General features: G+C 41.4%; 1 protein-coding gene across 1 annotated transcript in view; it reads left to right on the top strand.

Moving 5' to 3' along the window:
• Positions 1–579: 579 nt before the first annotated feature.
• Positions 580–22,760, top strand: part of LOC126455674 (solute carrier organic anion transporter family member 74D-like) — a 238,356-nt gene continuing 216,175 nt past the window's right edge. The window contains exons 1-2 of the mRNA XM_050091445.1: positions 580–588; positions 1,170–1,441. Coding sequence (XP_049947402.1) covers positions 580–588; positions 1,170–1,441 — 281 coding nt within the window. The remainder of the gene's footprint in view (positions 589–1,169; positions 1,442–22,760) is intronic.

The raw sequence follows: 22,760 nt of genomic DNA, 5'->3' as shown, positions 1-22,760 counted from the left end.
CGGAATACGTCGGCTCGACGGATCTATGAAACTCACCCAGGTCTGTCCACCAGCGCACAACTGGAAATACGGATGCCAACGGTCGTCTGGAAGCTGGTATGGGCTAATATTTACAACCCGTTCCTGCCATCGGACTTCAGTTTGCTGTGGTACCGAGTCGTCAGTGACACTTTTTCGACTAAGCAGCGACTAGCAGACATTCACCTCAGTCAGACGAACGAATGCAGCCAGTGTGGAGATGCTGACACCAGAGACCACCGTATAGAGTGCCGCTACGTGTGGAAAGTATTGGAGTTATGCCGATTGATGGTGGGGCTTATCAACCAAACTGCACCTTCCAGTGTGACACCAGCGTGGATTCTCTTTCCTGACTTTAAACTGCACCCAAGAACGAAGAGCAACGCCGTGGCCTGGCTACTGGGACACACTGCCTACGCTTTTTTTGAGTTACATCAGAGTGACGCCGTGCAGTACAAGGTCTACCTGTGGGAAGGCCATCAACGACTAAACCGTTCACCGAAGTACAGCGAACATTTTGCAAATAGTTTATCAGTTGCGTTATCGTATGGTTATCAGAGGATGTTTCAGGTACAGTGATATCTTTGCTAGAAGTATCCATTTTGTTTCCAATTTTTCATTAGAGTTTCCATTTTCTTTTACTTTATCACATGATACACTTAGTTCAGTTTGTTTAAATTTCTCAACTCATACACATTTCTTTTAGGACTGTCACCAAAAGCACTCTGTGAATAACTTGCCACACATTTCAATTGTTTTTTGTTTTCATTCTGTTTTCTTTAAAAGATTTCGAATCTGTATAATATTCACCTGCTACTCACAATTACATATCTGTTCATGTATTGTGGTAAAGATGTTATGTTGTAATGATATAATGTTAATAAATAAATAAATTTTAAAAAAAGCGCGTGCTTCGAGCGCGTAATTTTTGGAAGTCGGGATTGCGTTCGCGCTAACCTGACAAATTTAAAAAACAAAAAAATATTGCTAAAAAAACGCCTTATCCTCCAAAATTTTTACTGCCGCCATCGACTCAGATGAAATCCAGATAGGTAGACGATACAGATGGAGGTCTGAGACACAAACGATGCGAAACTCGTCGTCGACAGAGATGAGCACCTGCGATTTCAGGCGAACTCGGAGTTCGACAGACGCGTGTTGCCGGACCCGCGCCGGCGCCGGCTGGTGTCGAGCTGCGCGGCGGCTATCGGCAATGGGCCACTTATTTACTTAAGGCCCGGAGCCGTGGCCAGGCGCCGCCGCGTGGCCGCCGGCCAGTGCCCCGCTGGACTCCGCGTCGGCCGCCGAGCTGCGCCGACAACGCCTGCTCCACGCGGACACAACCTCCGGCGGCGTCGCAGCAGGGCAGCTCCCCGGCCAGCCAGAGCCGTGCCGCGCCGCAGTGCGACGCACGAACCGTCAGGTGAGGCGACGCCAGCTGCCGCGTGTGGCACAGTACGTGATACTGAATAGTCGCACACATTATACGCTGAAGTGCCAAAGAAACTCGCACGCCTGCCTGTGTACGACTCCCGCGATCTCGCAGAAGTGCCGCAACACGACTTGGATGGGCTCCACTAATGTCTCAAGAAGTGATGGAGGGAACTGACACCATGAATCCTGTAGGGCTGTCCATAAATCCGCAAGAGTACGAGGGTGTGGAGATCTCTGTGCACAGCACGTTGATGGTCTGTTCATGCCTGGGGAGTCTGGTGACCAGCGAACGTATTTAAACTCAGAAGAGTGTTCCTGGAGCCGCTCTGTGGCAATTCTAGACGTGTGGGGTGTCGCATTGTCATGCTGGAATTGCCCATGTCCGTCGGGATGCACAGTGGACATGAAGGGAGGCAGGTGACCAGACAGTATGCTTACGTACGTGTCACCTCTCAAACTCGTATCTAGACGTATCAGGGGTCCCATATCACTCCAGCTGCCCCACACCATTACAGAGCCTCCACCAGATTGAACAGTCCCGTGCTGACATGCAGGGTCCATGGATTCATGAGGTTGTCTCCATACCCATACACGTCCATCCGCTCGATACACTTCGAAACGCGACTCGTCCGACCAGGCAACATGTTTCCACTCATCAAAGGTCCAATGTCGGTGTTGACCGGCCCAGACGAGGCGTAAAGCTTTGTGTTGTGCAGTCGTCAAGGGTACACGAGTGGGCCTTCGGCTCCGAAAGCCAATATCGATGATGTTTCGGCGAATATTTCGCACGCTGACACTTGTTGATAACCCAACATTGAAATCTGCAGCAACTTGCAGAAGGATTGCACTTCCGTCACGTTGAGCGATTTTTTTCAGTCGTCGTTGATGCCGTTGCCAGGATCTTTTTCCGGCCCCAGCGATGTCAGAGATTTGATGTAGAGGATTCCTGATATTCATGACACACTCGTGAAATGGTCGCACGGGGAAATCCCCACATTATCGCTACCTCGGAGATTCTGTGACCCATCGCTCGTGCGTCGACCATAACACTAGGTTCAAACTCACTTAAATGTTGATAATGGGCGTTGCCGACCGCAGTGCCGTATTCTCCCTATTTAGATATCTCTGTGTTTGAATACGCATGGCTGTACCAATTTCTTTGGCGCTTCAGTGTATGTAGGGTGATTCAGCTGCCCCTACCTATGGCCTTTATGCAACCCACAACGCCTTCAAATACCAATTGCAAATTTTCGTACTTGCTCGCTCGCTATGCACCAACTATTAGTCCTAAAGGAAAAATGAAAGGGATCTTTTGTAGGAAATTTAACGTTGTTAAATTTTGTAATGGGACACTTTTACCCTAGAGGCTACAGTTTCGCGAATTAAAAAAATGTAAGGTTTTTGTCTGCCCGTCTGTACGTCCTTCTCTCCAACTGTAAGACCCCTTATTCCCACTTAAGGGTAAAGGTATCAAGAGAAAGTTATGTCTAATGCTAAGGTCCCTTAGCTGTATGAATAATTTTATGCTTCCAGGTCAAGAAATACGTCCATGTATGTCACACACTGCGATGCTCACAAACTCACCCATTAAAACATATAGACGAACAATCTACATACATGTTGTCCTCGTGGTCCAGCGGAAATCGAGAACTCGCGGGATAGAATCTCGGTCGGATAACAGATTTTCCAATCTTCTTTATAACGAGGCTTCACCTCTGAACGGTGCGAGTAGTCGCCTGAAACATCACGTGCTTCGATTCTAAGTTAAGCTGTAGGTCCGCTTTTCTAGGAAGGCTTGCACCAGGCGATTGAGGCACACGAAATTATTATCATTATTATGCCAGAGACATTGCTCATTATATATATATGTGTGTGTGTGTGTGTACATTGTTTATTTCATAAGGAGCCCCTTTGGTCGAAAGCTTCCTTGCTTAGCAGTCTTTTTGCCGTGCCGTGCCGTGCCGTGCTTCTCAACATCTCTACCGTATGGTGCGTAGCAATCTACCCTTTTCATAATTTGTCGTTATTCCATTCTGGATTTTCCATTGTTTGATTTTATTATTATTATATGTATACCTAGTTAAGTTTGTACGGAACCTTCAGAGCGCGAGTACTACTCGCATTTGTCAGGTTTATTTTTTTTTTATTAACCTGACACGTTCCACATCATTACGAAGTGTCGTATTCATGATCTATGGAACAAGTACTAATCTAATCTAATCTTAAGTGGGGTTGCCAGGTCCAGAAATAGAAAAGCCGGACTCGGCGTTATATTTAAGCGGACATTTTGCCATTAAAGCTGGTTTGCTCAGTTTAAACAGAAACAGTTCGATATTGTTAGCCGTTATTAATAATCTTTACGGTGAGTTTTTTCAAGATAAACATTAAAGGTACTCGAAACGTGCTAGGCAGCACGAAAAAGAAAGATCTTTCTGCTTTCTGGGTAATGTTCGATAGCTTTGTACAATGCTCTTTAGACAGATAAGTGCCGAAAAAAGTTGTGAGGGATGAAAATGACCCATCGGGGTTTGACAGCCATGTTAAAAAGCTGCTACGAAAGCAAAAACTGCTTCACTGCAAATTTAAAACATTTAATTTAAAAGTTGTGGTAAGTTCCTATCGGACCAAACTACTGAGGTATCGGTCTCTGGGCTTAGACACTACTTAATATAACTTAAACTAACTTAAGCTAAGGGCACCAAACACACCCATCCCCAAGGGAGGACTTGAACCTCGGACGGGGGAAGCCGCACGAACCGTGGCAAGGCGCCTCTTACGGCGCGGCAGGCAAATTTAAGCGTAGCCAAAGCCTCACAACCACAAAAAAGCCAAACAAAGCCAAAATTAATGTAAGGAGAGCCATCCGTGAAGCGTTCAGCGAATTCGAAAGTAAAATTCCGTCCACGAACTTGATGGAAAATACTAAGTGACACTGAAACGGAGGACGACACGGAAACGGCCGAAATACTAAACGTCTTATTCCAAAGCTGTTTCACACAAGAAGATCGCGGTTTATTATCTCCTGTAAGTCATTGCAACAAAGAAAAAATGGTTGATGTCGGAATCAGTGACCATGGGATGGAAAAGCAACTGAAATCATCAACCGGGGTAAGGCCACTGGAACTGACGGGATACCAGTACAGTTTCACATATTATGCGAAAGAACTGGCCCCTCTTCTAGCAGCAGCGAAGTTTTCCTGATGATTTGAAAAAGCACAATTCATTCCCGTTTTGAAGAACGGCCGTCTAGGAGACGCACGAAATTATAGAGCTATCTGTCTGACATCAGCCTGTTGTAGTACTTTGAAGCATGTTATATAATTGCGTGCTATGACATTTCTGGAGACCGAAAGTTTCCTCTGTAGGAATCAACTTGGATTCCGAAAAAAAAGACTGTGTGAAACCCAGCTCATTCTGTTCATCCACGAGACGCAAAAGGCGGTAGATACATCTGCCCAGGAAGGTGCCGTGATCCTTGAATCCTGTAAGGCTTCCGATACAGTTCCACACTGCCACCTAACGAATAAAATTAATATTAGAGCAAGTGCGTGACTGGACAGAAGAGTTTATAACAAACAGAAAGAGCTATGTTATTCTCAAAGAAGAGAAATCTTCAAATGTAAAAGTAACTTCGGGCGTACCCTAAAGGAGTGTTCTAGGACCATTACTTTTCACAATATGTGTAAATGACATTGCAGATGACGTCGGAAGTTCCTACAGGCTTTTTGCGAACGATGCTGTTGTGTACAGAGAGGTCACAGCGCTAGAAAATTGTAGTGAAATGCAGGAAGACTTGCAGAAGATCGACGCCTGGGAGTCACAATTGATTCTCACCACAAATGAATGTAACGTACTGTGAATAGACAGAAAGACCCTTTCTCGTATGATTACACGATTGTAGACCAGTCACCGGAAGCAGTTACTTCCACAAGATATTTAGGAGTATGCCTAAAGTGCAATGACCACATAAAACTAATCGCAATAAAGGCACATGACAGACTGAGTTTCTCTGCAAGAATCCTCAGGAAATGTAGTCCGCCAACAAAGGAGGTAGATTTCGGTAGCTTTGTTTGAGCAATACCTGATTATTCGGCATGGGATCCATACCAGAGAGGATTTATAGGGGAAATAGAGAAGGTCCAAGGAAGGGCAGCGCATTCCGTTACAAGTCCGTTTAGTAAGCTCGAAAGCGTCATTTCCAGTGGCAGACACTGCAAGAGAGGCGTTCTGCATCACGCTATGGTCTACCTTTAAAATTCCGAGACGCGTGAGTTGCTAGTTTACGTCACGAAAAGGCTGTCAAGACGAAATTAGAGAGATTCGAGTCCACTCGGACGCTTACCGGCAATTGTTCTTTCCGCGAGGCATTCGCAACTGCAACAGGAAGGGGGAGGGCGAGGGGCGGAGGGGGGGGGGGCGTTACTGGTATACGGAGAATCCTCTACCACAAACCGCAAGGTTACTTTTTTCTTTAAAAAAAAGTAGCAAACTGCATTATAATTGATGTTAGGAAGAACTCTCCTCAAGATGGTAAAGTTGTTGCTTATTAAAACACGACCGGTTTCGCGACTTTAAACCGCATCATCAGGTGAACAATGTTAAAAGATCATAGGCACACCCATTCAGAGTAAATTTTGATTAGGATCAATGGGTATGCCTATGATATTTTAACATCGTTAACTTGATGATGCGGCTTAAAGTCGCGAAATCGGTCGTGTTTTAATAAACAACAATTTTACCAGCTGTGAGCAGAGTTCTTCCTAACATCACGCCTTTGAAGAGCTGCTTTTGCCTGCAATTTAAAATAGTTTGTGCATTATAATTTGGTAGGTACCAAAGAAACTATGTGCTTATTCTTTCTAGTTGGTATCTTCTTCGTATGATAATCTTTCTAGAAAATAAACTGAAAGCTCTTCGTTAAAGAAAATAAACAATTATCGTTCTCCTGGGACGAAAAACGGAAAGACGCTCAATAACTTGGCTCATTTCAACTCAGGTGAACAATGTTAAAAGATCATAGGCACACCCATTCAGAGTAAATTTTGATTAGGATCAATGGGTATGCCTATGATATTTTAACATCGTTAACTTGATGATGCGGCTTAAAGTCGCGAAAAAAGCAATAACAATGATCTGTAGTTAAGTATTAACACGTCTCAACTGAATCCACTATATGATGAACATTATTTTTCTTGGAAATCATTTCATGGAACTCTCGACGGGATAATTTTAAATTACACCTCAGCATCTATATCATCAGTTTATTGCATTTACTTGTCCATTGGGCGTTTGTGAAGAAGGACTGCCTTTCGACGTCGGCTTTAAAGCCTAGAATTGCAAGGTAATATTTTGCTAATTATAATAATTTCGAATGAAATTCTTTGCTATGCCCTTGCGTGTCTCAACACGGATAGGATCGCCGTGCGAGCTTCGTGGGGTGGGGGTTTGGCATAGGCAGATAGGCACATTTTACTTTACCGCGCACGCTCTGCTTCTAGCATGGTTCTGACTTTGTGTATAAGACTCGTTCGTCCAACTAAGGAAAACATAGACCACATTTACAAGAATAGCATTGGTTCGTTTAACTATATATGGTCTTATAATATGTCTCCTTGTTCCTCCTTGAGCCGGCCGAAGTGGCCGTGCGGTTAAAGGCGCTGCAGTCTGGAACCGGAAGACCGCTACGGTCGCAGGTTCGAATCCTGCCTCGGGCATGGATGTTTGTGATGTCCTTAGGTTAGTTAGGTTTAACTAGTTCTAAGTTCTAGGGGACTAATGACCTCAGCAGTTGAGTCCCATAGTGCTCAGAGCCATTTGAACCATTTTTGTTCCTCCTTGTACATATTCCTCGCGCTTACATCATTAATTTGGAACAGGTCTTTGTTGTACGTTCTCTATTACACCACTAAAAAGCAAAAAAAAAAAAAAAATTCAGACAGACTGGATTTTAAGGTATTTGGCCCGACATGACCGTAAAAACCACGAATATGTCGGCTAAAACCCGATACCAGCAGACATACGTACAGGACGAAGTCTTGTTGAGGCGTTAAATCGGGGGATGACTCTATCACCAGAATATTCACTTTCGAAATGAATTATTTCATTAGACGTGCGCAAGTGGCACCATCCTACTACAATCAACAGTAGCATTCACTGCCTCAAGAAGCAAAATGAACTGTGTGGTGATGCCTTAACACACAACGCTGTCCACTGTATTTTCAAAGACATTAGCGTTCATTGTTCGACGAGACAATACGGCACACTACACGCCAATTTTCTGAAAGGCCAAGGTGTTTTCATGAAATATATGTAGGTTTCCGGTTGACCAAATTCTTGTGTTTTGACTATTCAAGTACCAAAAATGGTTCAAACGGCTCTGAGCACTGTGGGACTTAACATCTGAGGTCATCAGTCCCCTAGAACTTAGAACTACTTAAACCTAACTAACCTAAGGACCTCACACACATCCATGCCCGAGGCAGGATTCGAACCCGCGACCGTAGCGGTCACGCGGTTCCGGACTGAAGTGCCTAGAACCGCACGGCCACCCCGACCGGCTATTCAACTACCCACTAAGCTAAAATGGCGCCTCATCAGTGAAGAAAACAAGGCCCAGTTCTGCAATAATATGAACGTCAATAAATGACCGAAACCGTGTACAGTGCGTTAGACACTATTTCAGGTGCCTTCAATTGCTGCACACTGCGAAAAGAATATGCACGGAATTTCAAATTCTGCATCGCTTTCTGAGCACATGGCAGCCTTCCCAGTTCTCTTCCTGTCTACAACTCACACTTATTACCGGAAACGGGCGATTAATCTCGTTGTTGTTGAATTGTTCGGCACTGTGCCATCTGGGTGTTTCCGACGAAACGCGTCTACGACACGTACGTACGAATTACTGGCAGAATAATGTTCAGCCACAAAAACTTGTTGCTATTGTGAAAACGGTATGCAGAGTGAGTTTTTTTATCTTGAGAGGACAAAATATCTCAAGAACCACGCATTGGATTAAAAATGGAGAAATATCTGTTCAACATTTGTAAAAATACTGTCCCGTGATACCAATGTTAACCGCCCTGCCCCATCCTCTTGGGTTCGGCCGGTAGACAACTTCGAAATCTTCAATATAAATATACCATTTTTACTGTAAAACTCGATTCTACGGGAGGAAATACGTAACTTCTGTGTGTAACACTTCTGTCGTTGAGATAGGCGGCGCTGTAATATACAGATGGCAGAATTGAGTAGCAAAACGGTATTATCTCGAGAAAAATGGATTGGATTGAAAACATAAAAACAGATACCTGTGGCAAACGACCCAATGTTTTGTAGTTTTCTCCTCGTAGCTGTTCGTAAACAGTCATTCATTCATTCATTCATTCATTCATTCATTCATTCATTCATTATTTCACTTGATATTATTGCGTGCATGAAGTCACTTATTTCTTAAATATGTTCCTTCGTAACCTGCCTGTGTTATTAGTTAGAACGCTGGCTATTGCAGTAGAAGAGAAAGTTGCAAGTGTTTACACGTTGTAAGAGGTCCACAATTTATTACTAGCGCACTCAAGCAGATGTAACTTCGATGGATTGCCCACGCGCTACCTGCGATATGTAAGCTACAGTAGAATCGCAGACCAGAGAGCAGTGTCGGCAGCAGTAGGAGCAGTAGCTCGCAGTCGGGCGCTTGGGTCAGGTCGCTCTTATAGAGCAGTTGTATAGGTATGAAATTGGGAGGAGCCGGTCGTGGAGAGCGCTGGCGGTGCCTGAGCGATGTAATAAAAGGCAAAACTAAAAATTACTGTTTATAGCAGCGCATATATGTAATTTGTAACAACTGATTTTGTACTATTGTTATATCAAATCCCATGTAAATGTTTTTAAAAAAAAATCTTTTAATTATGATCTTCCATATAAAATTAACTTTCGACAGTCATTCACCTGAATTTAGAGATTTTACCAATTTTGGCTATCCATGGTCATCCAGATTACATAAAGAAAAATCAGTTGTTTCTTTTTATAAGTGACAAATCTAGCGGTCAGCATTGCACTGGGCTGTGCCAAAACAATTTCTTATAGGAGCAGATATATAAGCGTTATCCGGCGACTTAATTGTAAGAATTTTCAGTTTATTCAGGATGACTTTTCAGGGCCATGACGCAGCATTACTGACGTCCAGATTTACCAGTTTAGGTTCACAGTTACTTAATTATTGAAAGGTTATATATGAGTCACATTTTTATTGAGAGGTTAGACACATTTTATTCCGAGGTTACGGAAATAAATAAAATGTGGGGAGGATACACTTCTTTTTTACATGGGACTTTTTGGTTTTACCTTATGCTACATCGCTCAGGCACCGCCGGTCCCTCGCAATTCCATACAAGACACAAGTGCTCTCTGTGAGCTATACAACTAGACAATTGCTCTCTAAGAGCGACCTGACCCAGCAGACCGACTGCGAGCTACTACTCCTACTGCTGCCAACACTGCTCTCTGCTCTGCGATTCCATTGTGGCTTACATATCGCAGGCAGCGCGTGGGCAATCCATCGAAGTTACATCTGCTTGAGTGCGCTAGCAATAAATTTCTCAGTCATGGACCTCTTACAATGTATGGAAAAAGTGGCAGGAATGTCAATAATGCAGCACAATTTCTTAACACGGTGCAATCACGCGCTTCTTCTTGTCAGGTTATTTGACAGTTCTCCATCGAGTAAACATTACACTCATGAAAAAGGAAACGTCGACGAACAGTTTCTGAGACACTCATAGAACAGCGATATTAGCGATATCAGCACTAGGCAGTTAAGTCGGGATCGGGAATTAGTCAAACCAATGTGTGCCGAATTTTGAAACATGGAAAACATCATTCATATAGAATTTCATGCAGTTATTTCCAGAAGCAAGTAGCATTTTGTCAGTGGCTGCTTCAGCCTCGCCGGCCGGTGTGGCCGTGCGGTTCTAGGCGCTTCAGTCTGGAACCGCGTGACCGCTACGGTCGCAGGTTCAATCCTGCCTCGGGCATGATTGTGTGTGATGTCCTAAGGTTACTTAGGTTTAAGTAGTTCTAAGTTCTAGGGGACTGATGACCACAGATGTTAAGTCCCATAGTGCTCAGAGCCATTTGAACCATTTAGCTTCAGCCTCTACAGAGGACCACAATTTCTTTTTTCTCTGACGAATCGACCTTCACAAACCACGGTACGATTAATCGACCCAATAGGCAATATTGAAACGCGGAAAATCAACGTTGGTTACAAGAAGTAGAACTTCAGCGTCCGTGGAATGTGAATTTTTGGTGTAGAATAACTGGTGAGGAACTCATTACTACGTTCTTTATCGATGACACCTTAAAACGTGATAAATATCGAATACTCTTGGAGGTCGATTTCCGCTGTTGGTTGTAGGCATTATGTTGGACTTGCTACAAACAATGTGGTTTCAACATGATGGTTATCCAGCACATTATTCTGTAGCAGCACGAGAAGTGTTAAGTAGCGTGTACAACCGTCGGCGTATCGGAAGAGGCGGTCCAGTGTCCTGGACTGCAAGATCGTTAGATCGTACTTCGTCTGACTTTTGTTTATGGGGTTACTTGCAGAGTGAAGTTTATAATGAAATGCCAGCTTTGTGAGATAGTATGATTCAGGGCATAACCAATTTATGTCGACAGAGTACATCGGAACCACTGCTCAGTTGTGTCAAATCATTCCGTGTGCGGATAAGTAAGTGCCTCGAAGTCGGCGGCGACATTTTTGAGCACTTACTGTGAAGTAATTCTTATAAACAAGCACCTCGTTGATGAGATGTGAGAGAACAATCTCGAGCTTTTTCGCAGTTGCTGAACACGTCTTGTTTTCTCTTTTGAGCTAAGGCATTTTTCTCGAGATAACTCACTTTTCTATGTTGTCGTATACAGGTTGTTCATAAATGAATATCGGGGTTTTAACGCTCTATAATATTTATTATATTAAACTTACAGTTATAAATGGCATGGGAAATGAAAGAGCACCTCAACAGTTTTACCAAGAACCTTATAAATGTTCAATGTGAGCACCATTTGTCACACGGCACACATCAAGTCTATAGCCAAGTTCTTCCCAAACATTGATAAGTGTGTCTTCAGTGACTGTAGCAAAATCTGCTTCAATCCGGTTTCTTATTTCAGGGAGGTATACTGGTAGCGGAGGCACGTACAAACGATACTTGATGAAGGAAAAAATCGCATGGCGTTAGGTCGGTTGAACGTGGTGGCCATGCAAAGTGGCCTGTCATTGGGCCCCTTGCGGCCTATCCAGCGCTTGGGTACAGTGAAGGTCAACCAATCGTGTACTTCGTTATTATTTAACATTTATAAAGTTCTTTGTAAAACTGTTTGATTTGCTCTTTCATTTGACATATAATTAATAACTGTAAGTTTAATATAATAAATATTATAAAGCGTTAAAACCCGATATTCATTTATAAACACTCTTTACTCCTTCCACATTTCAGCTTGACCATCTTTGCTTAGGACTGGTTACTCATCTGAGCTCTTGACATTCAACAGGTGGTTCTCTTTTCTCCAAAAATGTCTTTAATTTTTCTGTAGGCGGCATCTGTCTTACCCCCTAGTGATACATGCTTCTACATCCTTACATTTGTCCTCTAGACATTCCTGTGTAGCCATTCTGGACTTCCTACCGCTCTCATTTTTGAAAAGTTTGTATTCTTTGTCGCCTGCTTCATTTACTGCATTTTTATATTCTCTCCTTTCATCAACATTTCTTGTGTTACCCAAGGATTTCTACTAGCCCTCCTCTTTTTACCTGCTTGATCCTCGGCTGCCTTCACTATTTCATCTCTCAACGCTACCCATTCTTCTTCTACTGTATTTCTTTCCCCTTTTCTTGTCAATCGTTCCCTAATGCTCTCTCTGAAACTCTCTACAACCTCTGGTTCTTTCAGTTTATCTAGATCCCATGTCCTTTAATTCCTACATTTTGCATTTTTTTCAGTTTTAATCTACAGGTCATAATCAATAAATTGTGGTCAAAGTCCACATCTGCCCTGGAAGTGTCTTACAATTTAAAACCTGGTTCCTAAATCTCTGTCTTACCATTACATAATCAACCTGAAACCTTCTGGTGTCTCCAGGTCTCTTCACGTATGCAACCTTCTTTCCTTCATGATTCTCCAACTACGTGTTAACGATGATTAAGTTATGCTCTCTACAGAATTCTACCAGGCGGCCTCCTCTTTCATTCCTTACAGCCAGTCCATATTCACCTCCTACATTTCCTTCTCTTCATTTTCCTACTATCGAATTCCAGTCTCCCATGAGTATTAAATTTTCGTCTCCCTTAACTATTTGAATAATTTATTGTACCTCATCATAAATTTCTTCAATCTTATCATCATCTGCGGAGTTAGTTGCTCAGGTTATAGTACTTAAAAATAATGATAATGAATTTCGTGATATGGAACTTTTAGTTTAATTTAAAAATTTACCTTCAATTTTTTATTATTACATACTATTTTTATTATTAGTCGCTGCACGAGATACCAGAAAATTAAAGTTATATGTGAATATGGTAGAAATGTAGTCAATCATTCATACAAACAACATGAACAATCATATATTCACAAAATTCTCATGTCTGCTTAATTAGGAAAAAATTTATATAAACAAAATTTTGTTTTATAATAAGATGATCGGTTTCCCCTTTTTCTTAAACTCGATCTTCTTAGATCTGGGGAACATAAAGAAAAAAATAAAATGAAAAAATTTAGTTATTTTTATGAACTGAGGAACCAAAGAAACTGGTACATATGTCAAATGTCGTGTAGGTCCCCCGATAGCATGCAGAAGTGTTGCAACACGACGTGGCATAGACTCGACTAATTTCTGAAGTAGTGCTGGAGGAAACTGACACCATGAATCCTGCAGGGCTGTCTGTAAATCCGTAAGAGTATGAGCGGGTGGAGAATAGTCTGAACAGGACGTTGCAAGGCATCCCAGATCTGCTCAATAACGTTCATGTCTGGGGAGTTTGGTGGCCAGCGGATGTGTTTAAATACAGAAGAGTGTTCGTGGTGCCAATCTGTAGGAATTTTGGACGTGTGGGACGTCGCATTGTCCTGCTGGAATTGCTTGAGCATGAGAAGAGAAGCTGATTATATATTATGTATTTAGGCAAGCAGTTATTGGGACAATTTTATGTTCAGCGTTTCCCCGAGAGCAATATGCAGGAAGCGAAAGAATATTCATGGCTTCCGGCATTTAAGCCAGTTCTTGGCGTTTTCTATGCAGGTTTCAGCTTTTCTGTAACACTACACCCCCAGCGAAAGCTCCATGTGAATGGTCGCACCTCTTTTTTGTTTTCCGGATGGATGAATGATATTAGTCCGGCCTGAAATAGGCCTCATAGACTTGACCAGTGTTCCAAAATTGATCATGTTTTGTAAGTAACCACCTATTTACATAAATTGCAGTTTTACACTACCGTACCAATAATCCGAAACCTACCTACCTGTCTACAACTGTTATTGTGTAATCACTACACTTCAATGATGAGCACATCGTAAGTCAACGGTTTCTGAAAAACGTTACTGACTACAGTTATTTGTCAGTACCCCTGTACACGAAAGCTACTCCGTTTCTTCGTTTCGTAGAATGCACAAATTATCATTTCTCTGGAGCAACAGCTAGTAGCTGACCCTTCCATTAATCCGACATTTTGTCACGATCTAACTGTCTATTTCTATAAGTTTCATAGATAGCTGCATCAGCTACAAAATGTCTCAGATTGTAACTAACACTTTCCACGAAGTCAGTAGTGTACAACCTAAACAATAGTTGTCCTTGTGTCCTTCGTTGAGGTGCATTGGATGGTATTTCCGTATCTGTGTCTTTTACAGTATACTATTTATTTGACAGGGAATTTTCAGTTTAGCAGAAACATGTGTTAGCAGTTTTCAATGTAGAAGTAAATCTTGTTAGAGTTTCCTATATTTTTTTTATTAGTCATCAGTCTGTTCCTCAACAGGAGGCATCCAAAAATTTACAAACACCGTATCCGCTTGGTGAACTCTATTACAGGTATCATGTTTTGAAGAAGAAGCATAGGATTTCCCATGATAAATACGTTTCTACATCCCGTTTTTTTCTATAGAGAAACACGCTGTGGTTTGTCTCAGAAGGATTTCAACTACCAATGATTATTGAATCATATAGAATGATAATTCTGTGCATTTGTTTAGCTGCCTAATTTGTAATTATATGTGATATCTCTTCTTTTCAAATCGCTGAAAACACTTTCTATTGGTGAAATTTGAGATAAACAATGGTAATAATTGCAGCCATTTCAGTGGCAAACTTTGTATGGCATCTGAAACGGACTTCGTCGATCCATGGAATGTTACAGAGTTTTTGTGATTTCAATCGTTTTTCATCATCGTCCACACTGACCTCAGTAATTTTTGGAGTGGAACTGCAGTTGTATGGTGACAACATTCTTCGGTTTCCTTTATGAAAGAGCATTTGAAAACAAATTCAACGTTTCCCACATTGTTTTGCTGATATCTATTTCGGTACCAGCTTATTCTTGTCTACAAGGATCTGAAGGATTAATTTTTGCCATTGTTAGCCTTAAAGTTTTCCAAAATCTCTTAGAAATTCTTAGACAGTGTGGTCAACTGAAACCTTCAGCCTTTGACTCTTACGTACTGATGTTGAGGCGCGTGGTGTGCGCCCGCTTATATGGGCGGTAGTTAACTGAAGGTATCGACACAAATTATGCGAGGTGTTTTCGAGGTTTTGGGTAACGTAATGTTAATGAATTTTCTGATTTTCGTTTGTGTCTTTTTGTGTTTTTCGCAGTTAATTTGTGGACCCCAACACTCCGCAGGTTTTAGCGACATATTGGTCTTATAATGACTTAGAATATTCTATTGGTAGCAAATTTTTTCTGTTTATTATGACGTTCAGGGTGCGATATTGAAATTAGATGCGTTGCTTGTTGTTGTTGTTGTTATCTTCAGTCCGAAGGCTGGTTTTATGCAGCTCTTCACGTTACTCTATCGTGTGCAGGTCTCTTCATCTCCGAATAACTATTGCAACCTATCTTCTTCTGAATCTTCTGAATCTGCTTGCTATATTCATCACTTGGTTTCCTTCTACGACTTTTACCCCCGACACTTCCCTCCAGTAATGAACTGGTGATCCCTTGATGCCTCAGAATGTGTCTTGTCAACCGATCCCCTCCTCTAGTCATGTTCTGCTACAATCTACTTTTCTCCCCAATTCCATTCAGTACGTCCTCGTTGGTTACGTGATCTACTCGTCTAATCTTCTGCAGTCGTCTGTAGAACCATATTTCAAGAACTTCTGTTCACTCTTGCCTAAACTGTTTATCGTCCATGTTTCACTTTCATACATGTCGACACTACAGAGAAAGACTTCACTGTTTCATTTCTCAAAGCTCCCCATTCATCTCCTACTGTATTCCTTCCCCCTGTTCTTGTCAATCTTTGCATAATGCTCTCTTTGAAACACTCAAAAACCTCTGGCTGTCTCAGTTTAGCCCCATCTCCGTAATTTCCTACCTTTTTTCTATTTCTTCAGTTTTAATCCAAAGTCCGTGACGAATAGATTGTGGTCAGAGTCCACGTCTGCCCCTGGAAATGTCTTATTTAAAATCTGGTTTCGAAATTTCTCTCTTACCAGTACACAATCAATCCGAAACCTTCCGGTGTCTCCAGGGCTCTTCCACGTTGCTCCATTATTTTGATGACGTCACTGTTTGCCGCGTTTCAAATATCTGCACATCTGCGTTTTAAACGAAGTTGTCTCTTGTTCAGCAGACTTCGTTTCGGAAGAACCTTCTGGATGTTGTTTGGCGGACCCAACAAACATTAATTTTCAACAAATAGGGAATTGTTTTAATGTGACTTATTTCTTGAGATACTCACATATGATCTGCTCGAACAAGTCCTATTTTACCGTGCTAGCATATCCGAATATTTATTCCAGACATTTTGTCTTTATCAGTTAGCGAATAGCACATTTCCTGCAGGACGGGCATAGGGACGCATGTAAGCACCATAGATGTCTTCTTCGTTCAATTATGTAGTAAAATTTTCACGTATGTGAGGTAATGAAATGTGTGCGAACATAAAACAATATCACCACACTCACAAAGACTCAGTCTCGTCTGAAGCCATTCGTTTAGCTCACGTGTGAAGTGTGACAACAGGGTTCTGTTTCTCGCAGAATGCACATATGTTTTCCGTCACTCTTTGACCGAATCGGTACCGACACATACAGAGGACCTCGGCAGAATAGAACGAGTGACTCATGAGGAAACTCTTCAGTTTCGAATTGAAAGCGCGTGGATTATTGCTAAGATTTTTGAATACTTTGGTAATGTATTGAAAATGGATGCAGCCGTATACTGCACACCTTTCTGCACCAGAGTTAAGGAAGTCCGATCCAAATGCAGGTTCGATTTCTGTCGAGTAGTAACCAAGCGAAAGATGCTTATTCTTGGGAATAAGCTGATATTGTTAACAAACAAATGACAGTAATATATATATATATATATATATATATATATATATATATATATATATATATATATATTGAGAGGCTAATGTCAAAATACCCAGGCTAGTGAACAGGGGTTGACAAGAGGTTCGAGAACTTACATTACTTATTTCCTGAACTGCCTGTTTCTGAGCCAAAAATACCCTTTGAGAATGGGAAGAGTTATCCTAAAATATAATACCACACGACATAAGTGAATGAAAGTAAGAAAAGTAGACTAATTTTCGTGTCAAACGATCACTTACTTCAGATACCGTTCAAATAGTAAAAATGGCAGCATTAAGTCTTTGAACAAGATCCTGAACATGGGCTTTCCACGACAGTTTACTATCTATCTGAACACCTAGAAATTCGAACTGTTCAGTTTCACTAATCAATGTCAATTCCGTGTAATTAAAACGTCGAGTTTTGTTGAATTGTGTGTTAGAAACTGTAAAAACTGAGTCTTGCAGTGATTTGGCATTAGTTTATTTTCTACAGATCGTGAACTCATGTCATGAACCGCACTATTTGAAACAGAGCCAACGTTGCACACAATATCCTTTATTACCAAGCTAGTGTCATCAGCAAACAGAAATACTTTAGAATTACTGTAATACTAGAGGGCATATCATTTATATAAAAAAAGGAACAGGAGTGGCCCCAACACTGATCTCTGGGGCAACCCCCATTTGACTGTACCCCACTCAGACCTCACATCACAGCCATTCTCAGCGTATTAATAATGACCTTTTGCTGTCTGTTGCTAAAGTAAGAATTGAACCAATTGTGAGCTACTACCCATATTCTGCAACAGTCCAACTTTTGGAGCAATATTTTGTGATCAACCCAATGAAAAGCCTTAGCTAAATCAAAAAATATGCCATGTGTTCGACACCTTTTGTTTAACCCATCCAGTACCTCACAGAGAAAAGAAAACAGCATTTTCAGTTGTTAAACGACTTCTAAAACCGAACTGTACGTTTGATAGCAAATTGTGTGATATAGAATGATCAATTATCCTTACATACACAGCCTTTTAAATAACTTTAGCAAACACTGATGACATAGAAATAGGTGTAAAATTGTCTACATTATCCCTTTCCCCTCTTTATAAAGCGGCTTTACTTCTGAGTGCTTTAATCGTTCAGGAAACTGACCATTCCAAAACAAATGTGGCTAAATATGGGGCTAAAATGTGTAGCACAGTGCTTTAATATTCTGCTAGGCACTCCATCATATCCATGAGAGTCCTTAGTCTTCAGTGATTTAATTATTGACTCAATCTCCCCATTGTCTGTATCACAAAGGAGTATTTCAGATATCAATCTCGGAAAGGTATTTGCCAAGATAGTTATACGATTCCCTGTAGAAACTAAAGTTTTATTTAATTCACCAGCAAGCCCAGAAAATGATTGTTAAATACTGTACATATATCTGATTTATCAGTAACAGAAATATTTTTACTACAAACTGACTCTATATCATCGACCTTGTGCTGCTGACCAGACACTTCCTTCACAACTGTATATGGTTTTCGTTGTATCTTGTAAATTAGCTACTCTTTTTGCATATCCCATATTCTTTGCCTTCCTAATAAAAATTTTAAGCACCTTACAGTACTGTTTCTAATGGGCTACTGTAGCTTGATTGTGACCACTTCTAACATTTTGATATAATTCCCACTATGTTCTACATGATATCCTTATCCCACTAGTCAGTCACCCAGGCTGCCCTTTACTCCTAATACCACGTTTAGAGCTTTCTAATGGAAAGCAACTCTCAAAGAGCATGAGAAATGCGCTAAGGCAGGCATTGTATTTGTCATGTATGTTACCGGCACTATAAATATCCTGCCACTATTATTTCTTGACGAGGTTTAAAAAACTCTCTATCGCTGTTGGATTGAGTTTCCTACATAGCTTGATATTACATGTGACATTTGTTTGAGTACAAAAGCCTTTTACTGTTAAAGTTTGTGCATCACTGTCTGAAAGACTATTCACCCTTTTACTAGCAGAATGCCATCTAGTAATGAAGAATGAATAAAAAATACTGTCAATGGCTGTGCTACAGTTCCCCTGCATCCTAGTTGGAAAAAACACAGTCTGCATCAGATCATTTGAATTTAGGAGATTTCCAACGTATTTTTTCTTGCACAATCATATACAAAATTAATACTGAAGTCACAATATATAACTAATTACTAGTGCTTCCTACAAAGTGAATCAAGAACTCTGTCTAGCTTGAGCAGAAATGCTCTGAAGTCAGAGTTAGGGGACCCATAAACAGCATCAATTAGAAGTTTAGTTTAACTAAATTCAACTGCCACTGTACAACATTCAAATATCTGTTCAGTGCAGTGCTGTGATACGTCTATGAACTCAAATGGAATACTGTTTTTTATGTACTTGGCCACTGCCCCATTCCACAAGGAACTCCTTGAAAAACAGCCGGCTAATCTGTATCCTGGTAAAGGAAGCGTCCGCATTGTCAAATTATTTAAGTGGTGCTATGATGTACCAATAATTTCAGAGTAACATCCATAAGCAGTTCGCCACCTCTATCTATAATGCCTCTTTATATTTTGATGATATATGCTAATTTCTTCTCTACTTGGAAACATGATATCATCTGTAGGTGGTTTCTTAGTTAGAGGGACGCCCTTTAAACAGGTATACCTTCCATCTGACTTCAATCTAAAAAAGGTGCAGCTCTAACACCAACCACTATACGAATTTTTCCATGAGTGATCCCACCACCACCCATTACACTGTCACCTATAAGCTTTGCAAGCCTCCCCTTCCCGTACCTATTGAGGAGCAGGCTAAGCCAAGTGAAACCTGATCTACTGATAGACTTAACCGGTGCCAGTGCAATGTGACCCATGTCCTCTGCTATCAATGCTATATCTAGTTCCATGTTAACGCTCCTAACAGCCGCATTAAGATGAGACCGATCATGACGCTGAAACAGGTGCACGAAGTGCACATTAGTGCCACCAGTTTGAACAGCTATCTTTACCAGGTCACCACCTACAACATATTCCCCGTCCCTATCAAGACTATTCCCTGCTCCACCCATTATCAGTACCTGCTCCTCCTTCGTAAGATTCCTACATAACTCCCCTATGCTGTCAGTCACCTGACAGATATCCAATCATCCTACTCCGCCTTCTTGTCAGTGTTTTCCATATATTCCTTTCCTTGCCGATCGTGCAGAGAACCTCCTCACTGCATATATTATCAGACTACCTAATTTCCAACATTCTTCTTTTTCCAAGGTCCATGTTCCACTACCATACAATGCTATGCTCAAAACGTACATTATCATCAATCTATTTCTCAAAAATTAAGGCTTATGATTGATATTAGTAGACTTCACTTGGCCAGTAATGCCGTTTGTCTAGAGCTAGTCTGGTTTTTATGCCCTCCTTTCTTCATCCGTCATAAGTTATTTTGCTGCCTACGTAGCAGAATTCCTTAACTTGAACTATTTCGTGATCCTATTTCAGTGTTAAGTTTCTCATTATTGTTATTTCTGCTACTGCTCATTACTTTCGACTTCCTTCGATTTACTCTCATTCCATATTCTGTACTCATTAGACTGTTCACTCCGTTCAACAGATCCTGTAATTTTTCTTTACTTACACTGAGGATAGCAATGTCATCACCGGATCTTATATTCTTTCACCTTGAATTTTAATTCCAGTCTTGAACTTATCTTTTATTTCCGTCATTGCTTCTTCGATGTATAGGTTGAACAGTAAGGGCGAAAGACTGCATCCCTGTCTTACACCCTTTTTAATCAGAAGAGTTCGTTTTTGGTTTACCACTCTTATTATCCACTCTTGGATCTTGTGCATGTGGTATATTACCCCTCTCTTCCTATAGCTTACTCCTATTTTTCTCAAATTTCAAAGTTTACATTGCCGAACACTGTTCTTGTACATAAATCGGAATCACTTTCAAAGTCAAACCACACAAGTCTATTGATCGCTTTCTCGTTACCATTGTCATGTGCTTCCTTTTGCGATAATCACTTGATTCGATTCTAAATATCGCCGCGATTCACTCATTATCAGAATATAATACACAGTACGGCATGTACACAATTAATTCTTTGATACCGTTGACTTTTCCAACTCGTGACTCAATCAGCCGCTGTGCGGCAGATGTCTGTGAATATAAGTTATAATACGCGGTAATTATCTGAAACTGTGAAATTAAACGTATCATTGCACTATTATGCGCCCCATACGTATACGAACCATCTACTGTTCGCGCGTCAACGAAACAAACGGGACCTTAACGCCGGGCTGCAATGATTTGCAGCTTACAAGTTGTCCGATGGTAACAGCATTGTGGTTGCTGTGTGGGTGCTCTTTGGACCACTCTGTTGATAGAGAAATGTATCTCTGATGACCACCTTACTGCAGAGAGAATGGCAACTGATGTATAAAGCTAACAGAAGGCACAAGTGACCATCAAAACTTGGTGAAACATACATGAAGGTTCATCACATGAAAGATCCCAACACAATGATCACGACATGAAGGATCACAAGATGAAGGACCCCAGCAGAAGGATCGCCATATGAGGATCTTCACGGCCCTGAACTGTCAGCACGTCAAGGATCACCACCCTGAAGGATCACTACGCAAAGGATAATAACTTGAAGGACCACCACATGAAGGATCACAATACTCAGGACCTCCGCATGAAGGATTACCGCATAAAGTATCACACTATGATAATGACATGAAGAATGGCAATAGGCACAATATTCAGGAAATTATTCTCCTCTTCCATGTTCGCTGAGAAGAAAAATATGAAATATGTAGTGCATACGGTGACGTACCATTGCTGGAAAACAGAACTGCCAGCCGAAAAATGAAGTCAATGAAATAAAAGCATGAAGGATTACCGCATAAGGTATCACACTATGATAATGACATGAAGAATGGCAATAGGCACAATATTCAGGAAATTATTCTCCTCTTCCATGTTCGCTGAGAAGAAAAATATGAAATATGTAGTGCATACGGTGACGTACCATTGCTGGAAAACAGAACTGCCAGCCGAAAAATGAAGTCAATGAAATAAAAGCAATGCACATAGTTTTATGTTAACACCAACGACATCCACGTGTACTGTAAAGTCGTTGCTCCCGGGCTGGACTCGCTCTCACGGCTTGCGTCAGATGGTGGCCATAAATCTGAGACGTGTAAGACACAAAGTGTAGTAGCGCCCCACCTGTTACGTAGGCAAACAAACGAGACGCCGGCTGCCTGCTATTGTCTCAGAGCGAGCCACGGAACTCGGCTATGTTCAAATACCGGCTTCGGAAGTGTCGACGTGCAGCTGACGAAGCCTCATTCGGATAGCGGTACACTTTACAGACAGGTATGCATTCAGTGCCTCCACAACTTCTGATACACCAAGCCGAGTCGTTACACCTTAGTTCCCATTTACTTGTTTTCAACGTAACGTCAGAAGATTTGTTACAGAAGTTTTTGCATTTACCTAGAGTAGCGAATAATGTCGAAAACAGCTTTAAACTGCTGGGATAGACAACTTGGTGAACAATCGCTTCGTGGACAAATCACGATTTCTGACTGCAGGTCTAGCACATACTTCAGATCTGTAAAGGCTCCATTCCCGAACACGTTGTCCCATGCTCGATTCCCGGCGGGGTCAGGGATTTTCACCTGCCTCGAGATGACTGGGTGTTTGTGT

Source organism: Schistocerca serialis, chromosome 1, assembly GCF_023864345.2.
Source record: "Schistocerca serialis cubense isolate TAMUIC-IGC-003099 chromosome 1, iqSchSeri2.2, whole genome shotgun sequence".
Taxonomy (NCBI): Eukaryota; Metazoa; Arthropoda; class Insecta; order Orthoptera; family Acrididae; genus Schistocerca; species Schistocerca serialis.
Note: the sequence above shows the minus strand (reverse complement) of the source record. Positions and strands in the feature narration are given on the sequence as shown.